This window comes from Fistularia commersonii, chromosome 10, assembly GCF_037954325.1.
Source record: "Fistularia commersonii isolate RoL2024-O1a breed Wild chromosome 10, RoL_Fcom_v1.0, whole genome shotgun sequence".
NCBI lineage: Eukaryota > Metazoa > Chordata > Actinopteri > Syngnathiformes > Fistulariidae > Fistularia > Fistularia commersonii.
Window position 1 is genome coordinate 10490986 of NC_141293.1, and position 20987 is coordinate 10511972.

The following is a 20987-nucleotide window of genomic DNA, read 5'->3' on the forward strand; positions in this document are numbered from 1 at the left end:
GACTGACATCCAGCCCCACCAGATTTACAAAGTTCTTCTGTTTTTACCAACTGCAAAACCGTCGACCTTGATTTCTTGAAAAGGTACATCGATCGCCAGATCTTTGCGTGAAATCCACACACGGTAGCTTATTTTAAAGCAAATCCATCTCAAGCAGCAGCTGATTTTTCCTTGCAATGACATTGAACAATTCAAAACAGACATTTTTTTTCGTAAAAAAAAAAGTACGATTCAATGTTTTACTTTCACTTAATGTGATTGACTCATCTACTTGTCATTTTAGATCAATTCAAGCTGCCCAATGTAATACAACAATAAGTTCACGCTGGATGAATGAGATCCGAGCCCACATGTCACCAGGAACACGTGAAAATGAAGTTTAACGCCAGCTGTCTGTTTTTTTTTTTTCTCTCCCTCAAATCCATGTATCATCAACATCATGATAATTTTCTGTTCTTCTGCCGGAGGTTAGTCTTGTCAAAACTGCATCTTGACCAGAGGCTTAAAAAAAAGACCGGGCTTGTCACGCTGCCCTGTTTGATTTAAATTGGACGTCTTTACAAGTTCTACATACTGAAGTGATTCTCCACCGGGTCCGGGGAAAAGACAAATGTGTTAAGCGTTAGCGTTTGTTACCCAATTCCAATATTTTGATCCCGAACGACACAGATTTTCCGTGTCAGAGTGAGTAGCCAGTCATCGCAAAAATGATGATTCAGCTATTCATGACATCACGGTCACGGTCTCTCTGTCTCACGGATTGGATTTTTTCCCCGTCTTCATCTGCATACAGGTCAAATTGTCTGGCTATTTGTTTTTAATCCCCTTTCTGGGGTCTGTTGGCAAAACTTTGGCAATGCGCATTAAGAATTTTGGTTTGAAAAGAAAAGTGGTAAAATAAAGCTCGAATATGGGTCTCGAAATGAGACACAAGTGGGCTGTATTTGGCTGTCGCAACCTCATATGGAAATGCCTTCTGAATGCAAACTGAGCTCTCAAAGTAGTTCTAATCTCTCACTTTTATTAAACCTCTTTAATATAGTGCTTTCAGTTTGGCTACAACAATACTAAATATTGATAAATCTGTGAATAAAATATTTTGTTTCCCCACTCTAACTGCAGGCGATTCACCTTTTTGCCCTTTAAGACAAAATGCATGTGATTCTTTCTCCCAAGTTCCTGGGCTCTCCCATTTCACAGGATCCCAGGGGGCTTTGCTTGATATACTGCAGCAGTTTTGCCAAGCGCACACCTTTGTTACTACTTTCACGAAGATTGAAGTTATTATTGCATATTGTTAGATATTACCATGCAACTGTCAGGGATTATTAGTAACAGATTACTTGTCCCTCTTAACCCTAATACCCCACCGTCGCTATCACACTCTTGCTTTCTATCTCTGCCCCCAGCTGGTTGAGGCGGAAGGCCGCCCACATTGAGGCGTTTTTTTTTTCCTCACTTTTGTCACCACATGCTTGCTCACAGAGGAATGTTGAGTCTCCGTAGATCATTTTAAAGAGCGCAGTCCAGACCTGCTCTACATGGAAAGCGTCATGAGACATCTGTGTTGTGATCCATATAAAATAAAATTTCACCCGACATGAACGACACCGGGCCAGACCCAGTGTCGTCCTGGAAATGTTGCAATTGCGGGGGCCAATGTAAAGACAAACAGTCGCATGGAATGTGTAAACTTGATGATGGAGATGGCTTTTAACAGCCGACGTCTGCGCAGGGGGAGGAGACAGGGGCAAGCAAGACTGGAAGTCAACGGGTTTGTCGGATTAATTACGAGAATTATTAAAAGGAAGTTATATACATTTTACGCCATGAGCAACCATGAGCTTAAGATCTCCCAGCACTGAATTTGAAAGTATGGTTGCTCTTAGTGGTTTCTGTTGTCTATTTAATGTGTTTCTTATATCCACCACACTTCATACCATCTCAACACGCTTTCTAACATCAGCGAGCAGATTCTTGTGAAAAAAAGAAAAAGAAAAAAAAAAACCATCATGCTAGCTTTCAAGGTTTACTGATTTTTTTCTCACTTGCTCTCCACTTCTTCCCTGCCATCTAAACATTTACCAGCAAATACCAGCGTGCAGGAAAAAAAAAAAAAAAAAAAGACAACCTTGCATTCTCCGAGCAGTGACTCTCCAAAACCTCCACTGGCACACACTGGAGTCCTCTGCATAGTTTTCCCGATGCAAACCAGATGTGAAGCACTAATGTATGGCAGCATTTTTTTCTACTTCTTCTTATTCTTCTTCAAAGGAAGCAAAAATGTAGGCCAAAAATGTAGCCTTTTGGCCATCCACATGCAGTGATTCAAAAATAAATTTGGATTCTTTCTGAACTTCCCCCTTCGCAATGGGTTGGGACAGTACTGTGTGATTTAGAGTAATTGCGATGTTATTGTTTGGTGTCGGTGGAGAGCAGAGGAGGCCCGGCCCCGGCTCAACACTGGCCCAGTGAAAAAGGAGAGCGATGGGGAGACATTTGCATTTATTTTTCCGCGGCTCCCCCCTTTTTTTCGCCAGCGTGCCATCGAGAAGTCTTGGTGTGTCAAGTAAATGTCAGGTCGGAACACATTTCTGTCTTAAAAGGCACCGAGCAAACTGTGGGCTCTCGACAACTCTTCAAACCCAGAACTCAGGCTCTTTCAAAACCAGCTGCCCTTCATTGTTTCAGGTCAACATGCGGGGCCCTAATATTAAAAGCCGCCGAGTCACAACCCCACATTCTCATGGTCATTAAAAGTTTCCACCAGGGAACAAATTACAAAGGCGCGGTAGCATTTTGGGCTGCAGGTAGTCATTTGTCCCCACTTCTGTTTATCTTTCTGGCCTTCTCTCCAGCCCTCCGTCACCTCCCACTCCACGCCAGCTGCTGTTTGAAAGTCTGGGGCAATGACAGGTTAGCGTTCCCAGTGTCTGTCTGCGCTCTACCCTTCCAGTCCGACCCCCCCGACCCTGCTCCTCGCTCCTCTGGCGACATTCTGCAAATGAAAGTCGGTGCTCGCATTGTTGCGGGTGGCCCGTTTCCGTTTTCGCGGTCCTCGTTCCAAAAAGGGGGAAAAAGTACTTGAGATGCCATTTGACTCCCGCGAGATTGCTAAACCGTTTAATTTGATTAGGGAACTTTTAAAATGTCCCTCAGAGGAAAATGGTTTTCCTGCCTCAGCAAAAAATCTATTTTGCAACGTTCGAAGTCACCTTTATCTCAAATACACCCACACACAAGTCAGCAAAAAGCAAACAACACAAATCAGCAAAACAGATCATGATCCTAAAGAGGACAAGATGCAAATCCTCATCGACTTTTATGAGTCATTATTGCTTTTTTGGTAGGTAATTAACATTTGGAGTGCATGAAAACCATTTTTTATATGTCTGCAAAAAGCACTCCTTGTTCAAAGACAATCATTCATTTATTCATGCGTTATCTATAACGCTTATCCTGCAGTCAGGGTCATGAGGGGGGGGGGCTTGAGCCATCCCAGCTGTCATTGGATGAGAGGCAGGGTTCACCTTGGAATAGCCGCCAACCAATCGCAGGGCTACATATAGAGTCATACAACCATTCACCTCTCATTCACACGTCCGGCAATCTCCAATTAACCTACTGCATTTTTTTGCCCAGTGGGAAGAAACCAGATAATCCACAGGGAAAAAACAGAGACTCCACACAGATGAGTTTCCTTGTCAGTTTCGTACCGGAGACCTTGCTGTGAGCCAGAAGTGCTAACCACTTAACCCCCCCTGTACTGCCCTCAAAGACAATCATTAGTTATATAAATCTTTAGGTTCTATCATATCAAATACCAATGAGACATTTTTTGTTGAAAGAGCATACCATCCAGCCTCAGGTCTCAGGAGGTTACATTAGTGCTCCAGTTGCAGAGCAAAGTGGATTTTTTCCATTCATCTGACCTCCGTCGCAGCAGAAGGGGAGTAAGTTCCTGTTTCTGCGCAGGGCTGCGTGTTTTTTGCTCTTAAGGAAGTCATGGAGATTACCAACTTCCTCATTATATACATATATAGAAAACAAATCATAATAAGCAAAAGTTTTCAATCACTGCCCTGTAAATAAATTTCTTTGTTTTTCCTTTTTATGTGTTTTGGCTTAATGTACATTGTGCATCCTATCAGATTTTAAACTTTCAGATCAAATGTTCTGAAGGTGCTAAGTGTTATAACTAAGTGGGTGGCAGCTTTCTGTATGAACTCTGACGACTGAGGCTTCTTACAGTTTTTTTTTCCCTTCTTATTTTATTTTATTGTATATTTCCATTATCAGCAAGCTTGTTTGAATAGACACATCTGTTTATAGATTGGGTCGCGGGATTATCGTTCCCTCATAAGCAATTTCCTCTTCTTGCGATAAGAAGCTCAATGGGCCCATTCAGACAGTGGGTTCCATTGATCTAACACCGGAAAGCCACCGGGAGCGTTATTTCATCCGCATCTTCCTCATCTTCGCCAACCGGAAAATCCTCCGACACCTCAAGTCAATGTTTTCGAACGGTCAGACATATTAATCAAATCGCTCAATCTGACAGATTCCAGGGGAAGTAACTTCAGATTCCTCCCGTAAAAGGAATAGAAGTCCTTCATATCACATGTACTGAAACATTAGTATGGTGTGTGGTTGCCTTTTACATTGTAGTCAGCAGAATGGACTTCTGTATTGGAATTAACTAAAAGCAAATTATATCTCCATTGGGGTTCTGTCAAACACTCAAAAAACTGAGCTTTCTGAAGTGTGCTTTATAAATTGTGCTTTATTTTCATTATGCTCAACCAGTCCTTTAAATGATATAACCAAAGTGTCCGGTACTGTACTTTTGCACGGTTGCAATAACTTTACTGTGTCTGGATATTTTCCAAACGCCAGACAGAGAGCAGTGTGATGGGACACATTTACCCAAAATCCAAATTTCCTCTAATTTTGATTTAGGACTCCTCAGTAAGTTTTAAGATCCCACACTCTGCACGTCACCCTCTCCTTTTCCTGTCCCACTGTGTCGCCTGACTTCTCCGTTAGTTTATTTATTGTCAAAAGTGAGTGAACAGTTGAAGAAGAAAAACTCGCTGTAAAATTCACGCTTATCGTATCAAAAGTGTAGTGGAAATACATCTATAAACATAAAACTCACTAGAAAACCAACCTGATAACAAAGTGAATTCTTCAAAGGCCTTCCCACTGACCAACCACTATAGTGAAAGAAAAAAGCCAAGTCCATGTAGAAAAGGTCATCATTTGGTTGATATCTGAATAAAAAAGCTCATATCGCCCGGCCTTAAAAAACAAAACTAACAATCTTAAATACTTCAGTTTCACATAAACAACCCATCTTTTGGCCATCATCTGGCAAGACATGTCATGTTTTTTGATTACTGTAAATTCTGGACTATAAGCCGTTATTTCTAACACTGCAGCTTCAACAATGATGTCGCTAATTTATCAATTTTTGGGGGGCTGTAAAGCTTCATGCCGCCAAAACATTTAGCCTCTTCACATTGGAGTAATGCAATTACTGTGAAATTCTGAAGCTGTTCAGTTCCGACTTTGAAGAAGACAACTAATGGTTTGAATGCGCAAATGTGGGAATCCAAACGTGAATTAAGCATTAATTCAGATTGTAACATTTCTATCATAGAAGATTCAAAGTGCATAGTCATGTCTACAGTGTGGCAGTATGATTACCCTGTACATTGACATTCTTACTTTGCTGTCTACAGTGAAGTCAGATAATATGGTAGACAAAAAAAAAGATGCTGTGATAAAAAAAAGAAGAAAAAAAAACAGTAGACATCCAAAGAGATGAACTCATCTCCAGTCCGTGCAATAAACGTAACAAAAGGGCTGTTTATTTTGCTTCAGTCCAGGTGATTTTGCTATTTGCTTCAGCCCAGGTGATTTCTCCGCTCGGTTGATGTCACATGCTTTGTCTGGTCATCGTGAAACGCATTATAAAGCAGATTATTTTACTAGACAGCGGGGAAGGAGGAATTAGGGGTCAGGCTTGTTCCCAGCGGGGAGTAGGGACTGCTCATTTGGAATCAACCAGAGCGTAAGCAGAGTTTGGGCTGGGGATTAACGGTCCTGCCGATGGGACCAAACTGGACACGGCATCTGCTGGCCCTTCTGTAACCAAGCATGACCGCGTTGCTCGGCAACAGCGTGCAGTCTGCTTGTATAGATCAGTGGCTTCACAGTATCTCTCGGTTGGCCCTGAACTTCACCCCGTATTTCAGCGATGACTAGAAGAATGCAACCTTGGAATTCATTTTCTATCTTAGGGCGTCAAAACAAGTGGAATAGTAAAAGGCTGTTTGAATGCCCCCCTCAAAAGTAAAATAAGATAAAATTGAAAACAAATAAAAATCAAGGATATGTATAAACATAGATCACAAAGGGTTTCATTAAAAGCCAACATATGACATGTTAAGATGATGATGAACTTAGATGACACTTATAATTCGACTTAGGCCAAGTTAAATGGTAATTTATGACGCTATTCTCCCATAATCCCTTGGTGTTTACTCTAAAATACAGGGTATGTGTTTTACTTTAACTCAGAACATCTAACAGGGAAAAACAGTTGAGTTGATGGAGTGATATGATAAGGAAATAATGGCAACAAACAGAAAACACTTAGTGTAAATAGAAAAAAAGAGAGCTAGTGAGATTTTTTTTGCTGCAATACTTTCATTAAACTCACTTCAATATTCCTGGGCTATTTTCCACTGTGGAAGAAAGAGTGATTTCCTTGAACTAAACTCCCAGGGGGCTAAATTCAGTCACAGTTCTGGTATTTGGGAGAGTTATTAACCCAGGGTAGGGGTCTTAGTCACCCAATCCTGGACATGGAGGAGATGGACCCTTGCCGGGAAGGTTGCAAACAAAGTAGTAGATACAAAGCCTTGGGGGAGCCGGGACTCGGCTGTCTGTGACCCGTATCCGACCCATAGATTGTGGATTGAGGGTTTTGGGTCAGCACATCTTAGTCCTCTGTCCCAGAGGCCAGTCACTGACGTCACGCCGCTGCCTGTGGGAGCTCAATCGTCCGGGGCTTGAAATCGGCCACTTAAACGCTGATATTTTAAGTTTTGAAATGGAAACTGTCAGACCTGGAGGTCAAAAGGGACCCTTTGTACTTGTAAAGTAACATATATCTATCAGTCCTCTGAATCTCTGATTGTGAGTTATTCTTGCTCTTTGTCTCTGGAGACTATGATTTGAGGGGAGAGGGGAAACAAGACAAGATTTTATAAGATTGCAGTTGTGATTAATATAAGAACTCAAAGAATAGCTCTGATGAACTTTTCCAGGTAATTATAGGATTGCAAATTAGACAAAATATTCCTCAAACTGTCGAAAGAAATGTGTGTCGCGATTTGTCCGAAACAGTTACTTGACCTACTTTCTGCAGCCCTCCAGCACGCGGATACACGGATGATGCATGTGAACTGAGGAGGCCAATTAACAGCTGCCGTATTTGCTTTGGAAATCAAAGCTGACGTCGGACGTCAGAGCGCCGGTTTCTCGGTTTTGTGACTCATGCCTAGTCTCTCTCGCTTCACTAGGCAAGCCAAGTCGGCGCATACCTACCTGGGATCAGAGATAACATTAAGAACACGGCGTTCATTTTCATCCCGAGACTGCGTCGATCTAATCTTGATATTGTGCACACTTGAGCTGACGGATGGGATTCTGTGATCGACTGTGAGTCAAATGCGCTTCAATTGATGTTTACATGCGGACTTGCCAGCTCAGACCCTGCAGTACATTACACAGGCAAACCACAGCTGCTTACTCTGATATTCTGCCATAACCTCCACATGGTTACTATAATGTGAGACATGAGGTACTTAAGATGTAGCCGTGCAGCCATTAAACTGAGATATGGGAGTCGAGTGATCTTGGCCAGAGTTTTGCACAAGTTGAGCAGTGTGTTTAATAGCGGGAGGAACAAAGGTGGAAGAAAGAAGCGATCTGAAGGACAGGAGTCATTTTAATATCAAAATGGGCAACCAAACTTTCTCGGGTCATACAGGGTCAGCAAATGTGATCAGAACCACCGGGCAAATTCAGACATTAAACTTAATGTTAAAGCCGATCCTGTGTGAAAGCGGAGCCCACCGGACTGATGATCTGTGAGGCCGTGCCGCTCTGCTATGTAACAACTCTGGCAGTTTTCTGGAGGAGCCGAGTCTGACTGATTGCTGTTACAGACCTGTGAACAGACCGTTGCAACAACACACATACACACACGACTGCAGGGCTGGACGGCATTGACACTCTCTGATTTATGTGCTGAGGTCACTGAAGATGGTTCTCCGGTTTTCGGGAATTCATCGTCATATTTGCGAAAAAAAAAAAAAAACCTGTGCTAGATTGAACTCGGAGCAGGTGTCAGATCTTTTCCCAACCCGGAGTTGTGAAGAATTCTGAGTCACAAAGGGTTCAGATGAATGAAACACGAGCCTTGGGGGGGGGGGGGGGGGGGGGGGGGGGGTGCTACTTTCTTTGATGACGGATCCTGTGTGATTGGGCTTTTTGTCTTTGTCCTTTTTTCTGCCTCACGCTGTGTGTTTTTGTACGGATTCTTTTGGTGCTGCGCTCATTACGTATTTGTTTACATGTATACAGGCAGTACAGTCCCCACTTGTCATGTGATTTGTTGATGTCTGATAATTATTACCAGGAAAGCTGGTTGTAGCAACTTGACCTCATTGCTGAAATGTCCTTGCAATGTTATAGGGCCATATTTGTGCAAATCATGCAACAAAACCTGTGTTTGTTGATGATGCACGAACTGAATCCAAACAGCATGTACGTTTACTGCAGCTAAATAATTACACGGACAGTTAATCGCTTCAAAGCAACTTCAAGTGTCCACACTTATTAGATCTGAAATGTTAATGTGCATCCGTAAACACAAACAGACTCCAGCCTCACAACTATTCACAGGTAAATAATACTTCCGGGACGGCACTGAGATGCAGTAGTTAGCGGTTCAACCTCACTGCAAGAAGGTCCCCGTTTGGAATCTGACTGAGGGCCTCTCTGTGTTGATTCTCAATGTCTACGTGGGTTTCCTCTGTGTTTCTCCCTCAGCCCAAAAACAAGCAGGAGGTTCAGATGTTCATTGGAGACACTGAAAAGCCCAGGCATGTGAATGAGAGGGTGAATGTTTGTATGTTCCTAGATGACGTGTGAATTAGAGGGTGAATAGTTGTTTGTCTTTACACGTAGCTCTGCCTCTCAGCGTATGACTGCAGGATATAAGAATGAGTGAATGGATGGATGGGTGAATGTTTACTGGCCTCACATGTGAGGATGCATCATTTAATCCCTGGGTACAAAAAAAATCTTTTTTATTTTGGAAGGGTGTTTAAATCTTGCATTTGTAGGTTATGAGGGTGGTAGTAAAGTGTAGTGAGTCCCCCTCTAGTCTATACACTGAGCTGTCATTACATAGCAATAAATGTCTCCTTCTTTTTCCATTTGCTCTTAATTGGGCTGCATGTTTTGATTGAGCTCAGGACCAGGCCTGGTACAAGTATTTACAGCGCGAGTCTTGGCAGTGAAAGTCTGAAATGATGTCCAACTGCAGTTTTGGAGGAGATGACTCCTTTTTTTCTCCCCTCCTCCCCATTATCTCAGCCCCCTATTTTTACCCTCATTTGGATTTGTTGGAATATTTAAACCATTGCTGATATCAGCGTCTCCTCGCTGTCTCGTTTTTTTTTTTTTTGTTTTTTTTTTTGTAGAATGCAAAAATGGCCGACCGTTTCGACTGCGACAACTGCAAGGAGTCCCTGTATGGACGCAAGTACATCCAATCGGACAACAGCCCGTACTGCATTCCGTGTTACGACAGCCTCTTCTCCAACACATGCGACGAGTGCAAAGAGCTGATCGGCCATGACGCAAGGGTAAGGGCCTTCACCTCCATGCGACCAGACATGCGCTCGGCAAAGTGTGAGCGCATATGGAATTGTGTTGGTTTTTTTTTACTTTTCTTCATTCTTTTGTAAAATTAACAAAAACAGTACCGTTACCATGTTTCTGGCAGCGCTCGTTTCCTGTAATCCATGCTCTGGAATGCGTCCCACGTATGATCTAAGCCTTTCCACACTGTGAAACCATTCAACCATGTTTTGACATGGCTCTGGATGGCAAAAACAGAAGTTATGTCATGCTAATGATGCATAATTCGTGCTAAATGAGCAGTGTTCTATATATTTTTTGTGTCTTGACAGGGTAAAGGCCAATTTAGCACGCAATTATACAGGCGATTTCCGCTAAGTTCATTTAAGCCAATGAGCTTATTTTGTGTAAGATTGTAAAAATGTAGTAGTATGAGAGAATGTCTCCTTCTCCATTCCAATCAAGTAACAATTTAATCTTCTCTCAGTTGAAAATGCTGACATGTAGTGGATCATTCAGGAGCCACATACACTAAATACACTGCTTACTTGGAGTGGCAACAGTGCTGAGTGGTTTGCTCAGCTTAGCAGGCCAATGAGCTATCGACACCCTCGTAAGCAGAGGACGCAAAAAAAATTAAGGGTTTTCTTGGATTTGCGCCTTGCAGATAACTGTGCATTCATTCTAATCAAGCAGGGATTGAGCAATGACTTTAAAAATGTTTGGGTGCAGGGCATGGGATGTGAGCCTGGACCACCGGCCCTGTTTCAGACCCCACGGCATGCCAACGTCAAATGATGTCATTCTTAGAAAAAAGAATAAAGCAAAGAATCCAGAAAAAATATAAAAACAAACCTTTACGGTTTCCTCAAGTAAATGTTTCGGCTGCTATGCATTGGTCAGATGGCTATGAATCATGGGATGGTAAAAGGTTGTAACGGCTTTTGAAATGAGAAAACAGAGCTGGTGCAACAGCTGTCAATCATTTCCACAGATTTTTACAATAATAATAATAATAGGATATCAAACCAAGAGGTCCGATGATGGGCGTTACAGTGGCCTCAGGTTTGATTCCAACAGGGGGCCCTTTCTGTTTGGAGTTTGCATGTTCTCCCCATATCTGCATGGGTTTCCTTCCTCATTCCAAAGATGCAGGAGGTTCATTGGAACCTTTATTTTCCCAGACGGGTGAATGAGTGGGCGAAGGGTTGAATGTCTCTATATGTGGCACTGTGAACAACTGGCGACTGGTCCAGGGTGACCCACCTCTCACTCCATGACAGCTGTGATAGACTCCGGCATCCATTGCGACCCGAGTACAGGATAAGCTGTACGGATAATTCAAAATGACTCATGTGCCAAGTAAGGTTTAATTACAATGGCACCCATAACAAACTGCAAACCCAACGACTTCTCACTACTCTACTTTCAGGAGCTGTTTTATGAAGACCGGCATTACCACGAGCACTGCTTCCGCTGCTTCCGCTGCGATCGCTCTTTGGCGGACGAGCCCTTCACCAGCCAGGATGAGGCTTTGCTTTGCAACGACTGCTACTGTAATGAGTTCTCCTCCAAGTGCGTGGCCTGCGACAAGATTGTCATGCCAGGTAATGAGGAAAACAGGTGGGGTGAGGCATTTTGTTCAGAGGAACCTAAGTGGGCTCAGATGCTTGGACTTCTGGAGATTTGTAAGGTTCGGTTTTATTTGCCCTCTAGGTTGCTGTTCTTTTTTTCATTTTGTGTGGATAGAACTCTCTGTAAAGTATGGGAAAAAAAACAGGATTTGAACTAGATCACGAGGCAAAACGAAGGCAGAGATGATCAAAACAAAAAGACGCCTAAATCAGCCACTAACCATTAGCCTCACTGCCCCACATTTTATTTTCCATGTAGTATACAAATTCAAATTTCAAGCTATAGGCAAATAACTTCGGAAAATGATGACATGGCAAACTCCAGGAAGCAGGAACAAGAGATCTAGCAGATATAAAAAGGAAAGAGGTTTTATGAAAAACAGGGTGGCAAGAAAGGGAGAGAGCATCTAAGCCCGAGCAGTAACTTGGGCCAAACCTGGCTAATTGTCAGCCGACCTCACTTGTTGACTGCAAGCCAGATCCTCATGGCTGAAATGCAGCCAGGAGACGATGATAAGCGATAAGCCAGTGTGTTATTACAGAGCCTGCAGCAGCTTACACAGCTCTCATGAACTAGCACAGCAGTATTTATGGAGGTCACATTTGTACCATACACCATTTAATTTAAGTTAAACACAACGGAGTCACATTGAGAAGTAAATATTATCACAGGCAACGACCGTATCAAATGGTCGAGGGAGTGTGTGTGACACAGTACTGTTACACTTTGACTAAAACTCAAGTGGAGCGGTCTTTTGTCGTTGAAAATATGGACAGTCATATCTTATCTGAGATGCTACATGAATGTGACATTTCTTTAAATGCATTCAGCCCAAGGTCTTGCTGTTTCTCCTTTGAAATGATCTTCACATGTTGCCCAGTCTGAGATTGTAGCCTAACGTTACCAGCTTCCTGTATGACATCGGTGTCTTTGCTGCTCACCCTTCATCAGAGGTAGAGCATGCAGCTATAGAGCTAGCTTCCAGCTGGACCTACATCCCTCCTGAAAGAAAGAGAAGTGATCCATCTGTTGTGTTCACCTGCCTGAGGGTTTGCAAGGAGAATCCAAATAGTATACCTCTGGACCTGCAGATTCTGACTGCCATGGCCACTGGTTCATGGTTCAACAGCAAAGAACACTCAGACCTTGGAGTTGTTCACTTTCTCTGACAGACTGAAGAAGACCTCCGACTCTGCCCCCACGCATGAACAACCCTCTAATCCGTGAGTGTGGATTGGAGTGGACACTAGTTCATGGAATTGTGGCACAGTTCCAATAAGAGAACTGCAAGGGATGTGCTGTGGTTAAATTCACCAGGTCAAGTGTATCAAAAGGTGGACCCATTGGAACCACCAGAACAATGTGAGGAACCAAGTGCTAAAAAGGAGAGGCCTTGAACCTCTGGAGTTCTTGGAGGGAGTCCGCTTGAGATGATGGCCCCTGACCAGGATTGAATCAACCCTCATGATTATAATCACTACTGCAAAAAGGTAGATGTACCAGAGACTCTTAAAACAGGTTTTGCAGAACCTGAAGGAAAATCTGTAGGTGGTGCGCTTACAGAATGGGGCCTCTTGTCATGCACCATTTGCCAATACCACATCGCTTTAGGCTTGGGGGTAGAAGACGACCCATCACAGTGGGAGCCTTTACGCCACTCGGTACCATCTGAATTTTCCAGACTTTATTCAAGGGTGGACCTTCTTCCTGCCACAGGAATATACTATAGGCTGTTTCAGAACCAGAAAAAAAACCTACGAGCAAGTTTTCAAGCATCTGATCTCTTGCCATATCTATCTATTGCCAATTCTAAATTCTGGTTCTATCATACCTTTTCTGCTCAAATAAAGTATAATTTGGTGTTGAGGTGCCTCCACCACACTTGCCCCTTGGTGTGAGTTCCCGCAGGGGGAAATCCAACCACATGGGCTCACAGTGATCTGGACCAGAAGTCCCACTCCAACCAAAGAAGGAGGCTTCAGAAACTCATAATGGAAAGACCTCGTCATCGACAGTGCTGGCAGACAAACCAGACGAAGAGAAAAGAAGCACTGGGGCTTTCTAGGTGGAGGGTGGTGTGTTGTTATTGCCTCCTGACTGAGCAGTGACTATAAACATCTTATCTCAGCTGGAAAGGCACAGACCACAGCTAATAGCACAGTCGACTCAACAGATGAGGATATATGACATGGTTTGTTGCATCGATTGCGTCGCTGGAGTGATTTATGTCAGTGACAAAAGCGAAGATATGCTTATTTTTCTTTTTTGCCAGGCACCATTAAAACAAGTTCCTCTCAAGCATTTTTTGCTTCTCTGATTGATCTGATAAAAAACAACGCCAGATGTTGCATTTTTTATCCTCTTAGGCACTGGTTCACTGGTTGTTCTGACTTAGAATTGAATTTCATGCTGAAAATGCAGGAAAATGCATTTTGCAAGAGAAATTCAGCAAGAGAGTAACGAAAGGTCACGACATACACACCGATCATTATATCCACCATTCTGTTTCCATCTCAACCTCTGCCATCTCTTTTTTTTTGTCTTCAAGGTACAAGGAAGCTCGAGTACGCAGGCTCCACATGGCATGAGGGCTGCTTCATCTGCCACAGCTGCGAGCAGCCGATTGGCTCAAAGTCCTTCATCCCCGACAAAGACGAATATTACTGCGTGCCCTGCTATGAGGACAAGTTTGCTCCGCGCTGCACACGTTGTAAAAAGGCAAGCCGGATGGACATCTTATCTTTTCCTGGCTTTTGCCTGTTTCTTTCGGTTGTCGGTGGCAGAAAAAATTGCAGATTTATTTACTTGTGTTTGATTTTTATGCATTTATTTATCCTCCGATGACACTCTTTTCCAGACTGTGGCTAAAGGCGGAGTGACTTATCGAGATGAGCCGTGGCATAAAGAGTGTTTTGTGTGCACCAGCTGTAAAACGCAGCTGGCCGGTCAACACTTCACCTCACGAGATGACACCCCTTACTGCCTCAAGTGCTTCGGCAGCCTTTATGCTAAGAAGTGTGAGGCCTGCAGCAAACCCATTACAGGTAGATTACAACTCTGTGTGTAACGTTGGATATAATTTGATACAAGAAATTGTCAACACAAAATGTTGAATATATTCAGTCACTTTCTTAAAATAATCGGCTTAACTTTTTTTTAAGTTTCTCAGAAAACACAAAAAATGTTGAATTATGTTGAATTAGGGGTTGATAGAGGCCAAAAAATATTTTTCCATGAAATTACTTGAGAAAATGTCTTTCGAAAAGGTGACGATATGATTGGCTGTCTGGACAGGGTGATGTATTTTGCACTAGGTGTCACCTGGTTGATTTTCTGGCAAAGTAAAGCATTGCAATGGATTTTCTTTAAAACATAAACAGACAAAGAGATGAAAAGGGATGATCTTGTCCCAGATCCAACCACCTGATCCAGTGACGTGAGAACAACAGTACTCATCTCACGGTTACACCGGGATGGGCCACATCCAGCTGCAGCACAGTTTTATTTAAAAAAAAAAAACAAAAGCTCAGCTTCGAATTCCATGAGCATTTTAGCCACTGTTGGTCTGCACACACTCATGTGATCCCACCAGATCATAGAGTTAGCATGCAGCTATTTCTGACTTCCTGTTTTGTTTTTGCTGCAGCCTGTAATGCTACACTATTGCTGTGTATGATCGCGCTAAACCTCTAATTTTTTTTTTATAATTTTCAAGACAAAAACATCTGTATTTTAATGTGCTCCTACTTGACAGCCTATCCCGCTTAAACTCAAAAACCAACACCTTTCCCATCAAAAACCCTATTCAACGATCAGCCACATTCAATTGTAGCAGCCGTGTTTTAGCCAATAGGGGGTGCTCAAGCTCAAAATCTCCTCGTGTTAAAGAATGTTGGGCTTTCTTTATGCTCAAATGTTATAAATTTGTAATTTGATCATTTCCCCCCATCTCCTGCCCCCCAGGTTTTGGAGGGGGGAAGTACATCTCGTTTGAGGATCGCCAGTGGCACCAGCCCTGCTTCACCTGCTCCCAGTGCTCAGTTTCACTGGTGGGCGCCGGGTTCTTCCCCGAGGGTGAAAGGATCCTCTGCCGCGACTGCCACAACAACCTATAGAGCAACTCTCCACTCACCGCTCGCCTTTTCCTTGACTTAACTCTCACCCTTGTAAGAACCATCTGAAGAGCCCCAAGTCATTACCGAGGAAGGTAACACAGGCTTACAAATGCTGCCTCTCTCAGGTCATTTTTTTCTTTATTTTCCTTTTTTTTTTTCTTAAAGAAGAGATCAGTTCTTCATTCCTGTCTGGATTAAGTTTTCATCCAGGAGTTAGCGACAAATCCTGTTTCGATGCTGCAGTGTTTTCAACAAGCAACCAAGATTGCATCCTTTCCAAAAAAAAAAAAAAAAATTTTGCGGAGCAAAGTTTATCGAGTGCCTTGAGAGTAACACAATGCTTTGTTTGGGTAATGTGACCCAGGTAAATGCAAAATGCGAGTCACTTTGCAAAAAACAAAAAAACAAACAAAAAAAAAAAGGCCTAATGTTATGTACCATTAGGTTTACACATTAAATGGAGATAGAGCTATTGAAAAATGAAACAACACTGATACCTTTGGGTTTAGAAACCTCAGCCTGTATTTTCAGAGTATTGACTTGCTCCAATGCTCTTATAAATGTATAACAACTGCTACTTTCGATCACATGTCAGTCACCGTTCCGTAATGTGTGTCTTGACGGATAAGCAGTTTTTGTCACACAGAAGGAGGCATGGCAGAAATCGGGGCAATATGAAATGCTTTAAAAAAACGAGAGGAAATTCAGATTCGTTTGTTGATGAGGTTTTTTAAGAGAGGGAGTCATTGCAATTTAGACATCGGCAATAAAGTATTTTTTGCACTTTGAAATAAATATTCTCTTGCTACCATGTTATGTGCACATAAAAACACAATACCAACCCACGGCACAAGGCTCACAGACCACTTTGTCATTTATCTGCTTATTGAATGTTGCAATAACACCTTTTGTTTCTACATTAACCTTTTTCTGTCCTTTCTATTTGCTGTAATAAAATAAATTTTTGTTTGTTTTTTATTTTAAACACCATTGCTTAAAGAGCCGGAATTTATAATCCAAAAGAAGTTGAAATGCATTTCTATGTGATGCAGGAGTGTGCATGTCTTCCTTTGCCTTTATATGTCTGTCTTTTTTTACTGTTTTATTCATTATTTGTATTATGTGTCAATTTGTTAAAAACAGAAACAGTAAAAAAAAAAAAAAAAAAAAAAAAAAATTGTTATTTCAGCTTTGATGCTGGTGAGTCAGAGTTGGCAAATGTGCATTTTTGAAATGGAAAATAAGGCCGTCGATGTGTTGACAGTATGAACTTACTGTAAATCAGATGATAACTGATATGGCTAAATGCTACGATCTCTAGTATACTTGTCTTATGAAATAAATGGGCCGATCCGCACAGTTTTTACACTTGTGGTTTTAATGAAGCATCTGTTTCTGGTCATAAGAGGTCATGACTTTTTGCCTACTGGCAAGGGAGCATCCCTCAGATGTGCTTGTAAAGCTTTCTAGGAAAACTCAGCGTGTGTTCACTTGAATCCAAAACGCGCTGACAGAAGGCCGAGACGTTGAGTTCACATGTAATTAAGAAAGAGAGAAGACACGCGTGTCAGGTCGGCTCATATCTCCGCATCGGAGTGTGTTTCAATGCTCCGATGTTTATGCTGAGTCGACTGCTTTGTCACCTTGATGAAGCCTGTGTACGGAGGCTGCCAAATACGCGCTCCTGTTGGAATCGGTTAAATGTCCTCCTCCCTTCCTCCATTTCAGATTTTTTCACCAAAAAAGGAAATGGAAAACTCTTAGCTGCATGGGGGGATAGGAGGGGAAGGGCTGAGGGGGGTGGGGGCGGGGGGGGTTGTGCTAGTTGTGGAAGCAGGAGAGAGAAAAAAAAGTGTGGGAGAGAGAGAAAGACAAGAGGGAGGATGTTCACATCTGGAGTTGCTCCATGGCACTTTCACCGGGGAGGGGGTCACCTCCGTGCACTGCCTCTCCGGATTTATTGGAAGGAGGAGACGAGCTGGGAGGTGACAGCTTGCAGGAGGGGTCGGTGGGAGTGCCGAGGAGATGCGAACCGTATCGTACGCCAAATGTAGCCGATGAACGGGTCACATTTTTACACTCATTACTGGCGAGATGGAGGGGGGTTGAGATGTGCCGAGTGACCGATGACAGGGGGTTTGAAACAAATGGCCCCCCTTGCGCTGAGGGCAGAGCTTCACCCGACAAAAAAGATCACAACAAGGACCTCCATGTAGCGTTTCCCCGGGGAAGCTGCTAAAAAAGTTAAACTCTATTTGTTTTTAAATCTTCATTCATTTTAAATCCTTGCGCTGCGTAGGAGTGACGAGTGGCTTTGACTTTTTCGTAACACAACTAACATCATCCGTCAGAGCAATAACAGACACTGATCTGTTCCTCAAAGAGGAAGAAAAGGATTAAAATAATCAGGAGATGATATTTCTGTCAAATAAACCAAATATATCTGACGCTATCAAACTGCCACTTTTGTGTGTGATAGTGTTGTACGACAACGCTTTGCAGTATTAGGAGTTCTGCTATCAGTTAGCGCACATTTGTCAAAAGGTGATCGCTATATCCTCAAACAGCCCTGTGTATAAATTAATCCTGACTTACACCCTTTCGTGTTTGTTTTTTAGCCAAACCAAATAATGAGTTCATCTAACACTGAATATATCGAAGTGGCTTTGTTGAGCCAAATTACACTAAATAGTTAGTGATATGATGAGAAAAGTAGGAGTAAAATTCCATGAAAAATAATTGAATAAATCAAACAAGCCATAATATATATCAGATTACACTCGGAAAGATATGAATAACATGTAGCAAGGTTTAAAATGAATTAAAATACTAATAAAACACATTAAACTGGATTGCAGTAATGGACCATATCAGAGAGTAATGTAATAAACCACCCTAAACATACACAGACGTCAACAGACACCAGCAGGGCCTGGATCAGAGCAACAGTCGGTTTGAAAAGCACTTGCAAGTGCTAAAAGAGAAAAAGAAATTCATGTATGGTCAAATACTAATATTCCTGCCAGGCCATCAGGAGTAACTATGGGTTCAGTGTCTCGACATGCAGACAGGAGGGGATTGAACTACCAGCCTTCTAATTTGAGGGACGCCAGCTCTACCAGCTTCCATCAAAAATACTCTGAATTCTGAATTCCAAAACTCAAATATCAGCTACAATGCCTCCAAATGAGGTTTTATGCTCTTAATGCAGGTTGAATCAGGAGACTGCGGTTAAATTTCTCTCTTCCAAGTACTTCAGGTTTACATTTGTTGGACTTTACCCTCACACACAAACGCTATCGGCCGATTCCATCACTAATTTACTTCTATACGCATTGCATTCATACTCATTAAGATGAAGAATGCCATACTGTATGAATGCCATTGAGGATATTGCTGTTTGATGACATTTGGAATGTGTGTCTAGTAACCGCCTGCAGTCCGCCACCACCACCACCCCCAGCCCCAAGCAGCTGACCACACATGACGCAGTGGAGCTCGCTGTGGGCGGTAGCAGTGATGGCAGCGGCGGTGGCTACGACTCTAATGGCTCAGTGTAGCTATTATGCAAGAATATGACTGCTGTCCCGGTTTGGGGAGTCTGGATGCTTCTTGGACTACATCTGATTTCCAACAGCGAGGGAGAAGAAACAAAGCTCTGCTCTCGGAGGGGGGTTCTATTCTGCAAATCCATCATTTCTCAGAAGAAATTTTGAATACGCCTTCTGCCAAAGGAGAGCAGACAATCACGTCCGCATTCATTGCTCATGAATTGTCTTCGCGTTACCTCACCACGCGTCACATTGCTATTATCCCGTCTTAAGTGAATCACTGCCTCGAAATGCGAGACACATGAGGGCTACTTGTTAAGTCCATAAAAAGCTCTGCAGTCCGGCAGATACGGAGATGTTAAAACAGGCTCAGCTCCCGATGGTTTCAAGAAGGTTTGGTCCATAAAACCAGCAGCGAAGGATGATTAGCACATACCTCATCCTTATCATTCCCAGTTGTCTGCTCTGCCCGAGACTCGGCCGAGCGGGTTCGTTTTCAGCCTACAGTAAGAAGCATTTATCACCGTTCCGGAGCCGTCTTAATCTTCTGGATCGAGGCAAACTGGGGGTGCCTTGGAATAATTACTCCAATTGATCAAACACAAAAAGGTTCGCAACCCACCAGAGTGTGAGCGCAGTGTACCTGCCAGTCGGCCCCGTAAGAGTGATTCTGACTGGCATTTCTGTGGTTTCATCCGCTGAGTAGGGATTCAACTGAATGCACAGAATTCACCAATAACAATGAAGAGGACTTAGACACTGTCTTCACTTAGGGACAACGGTTTTGGTGTTTTTTATGAGCTTTTCGTCAGACCGAAGCCCCGATGTAGCCAAATGGGTACAAAGTACAGGCCTCTCGGCCCTCAAAACCAAGTCCAGTGGCTTCGATTGGACTTGAGAGCGTAGATGTCTGAGAGCCCTCAAAGACATCTGGCTTGTAAACAGGATTGACGAATTAGTGGGTTTTTAATTGAGCCTGGCAACCCTATTCTAGTTCTCCAAGTAGGGTGATGCTGTTACTGGGGGTGAAGCTGTTGATTTGTGGTTATCTGTAAAATATACATGATGCTGATTATTGGGGAAAAAAAATTTGAAGGTTGTTTTGGATCCAAAAAGACTTTGCAGTAAAAGTTTATCATGGTGCTCATTTCAAAAATATTTACTGGTTTCCATGTGTGTCATTTGTCCCAGCAGAGGCACCTAAAACATCCCTAAAAGTTAGTGGTGGTTCAGCTGGTAGAACGGGCATCCCTCCAATTGGAAGGTTGGCGGTTCGATTCCTGCTCCATATCCAAGTGTCTTTTGGTAAGACATAGAAGATGACTATCCAGTGTGAAGCGCTTTGAAACCACATGTGAGCTGAGTTTTTGAGTTGAGACCATGAGAATGTTTAGACCCAGCAACATGACATGGGGTCTCTCTGTGTGGAGTTTACATGTTCTCACTGTGTTTTTTGGGATTTCTTCCAACAATCCACAAACGAACAGCAGGTTAATTGGAAACACTAAATTGGCCAAACGTGTGTATGTAACAGCGAATGGCTGTGTATCTCTGCATGTGGTCCTGTGAGCAACGGGCAACCAATCCAGAGTGAACTCAGCCTCTCGCCCAATGACAGCGGGGATAGGCTCCAGCAACCACACGACCCTGACTGCAGAATAAGCAGTTTAAATAAAGGATGAATGAATGAATGAATGAATGAATGAATGAATGAATGAATGAATGTTTATTCCCAGTTGCCTCT

The 20987-nt window shown here is 42.9% G+C and overlaps 1 protein-coding gene across 1 annotated transcript in view; it reads left to right on the top strand.

Moving 5' to 3' along the window:
* The window catches only part of fhl3a (four and a half LIM domains 3a), a 31942-nt gene extending 14884 nt beyond the window's left edge, over positions 1 to 17058 (top strand). Inside the window, exons 2-6 of the mRNA XM_086153691.1 lie at positions 9783 to 9947; positions 11375 to 11549; positions 14126 to 14295; positions 14435 to 14621; positions 15541 to 17058. Of these exons, the coding sequence (XP_086009817.1) occupies positions 9792 to 9947; positions 11375 to 11549; positions 14126 to 14295; positions 14435 to 14621; positions 15541 to 15692 (840 nt within the window). The 5' untranslated portion in view covers positions 9783 to 9791 and the 3' untranslated portion in view covers positions 15693 to 17058. The remainder of the gene's footprint in view (positions 1 to 9782; positions 9948 to 11374; positions 11550 to 14125; positions 14296 to 14434; positions 14622 to 15540) is intronic.
* Positions 17059 to 20987: the final 3929 nt, after the last annotated feature.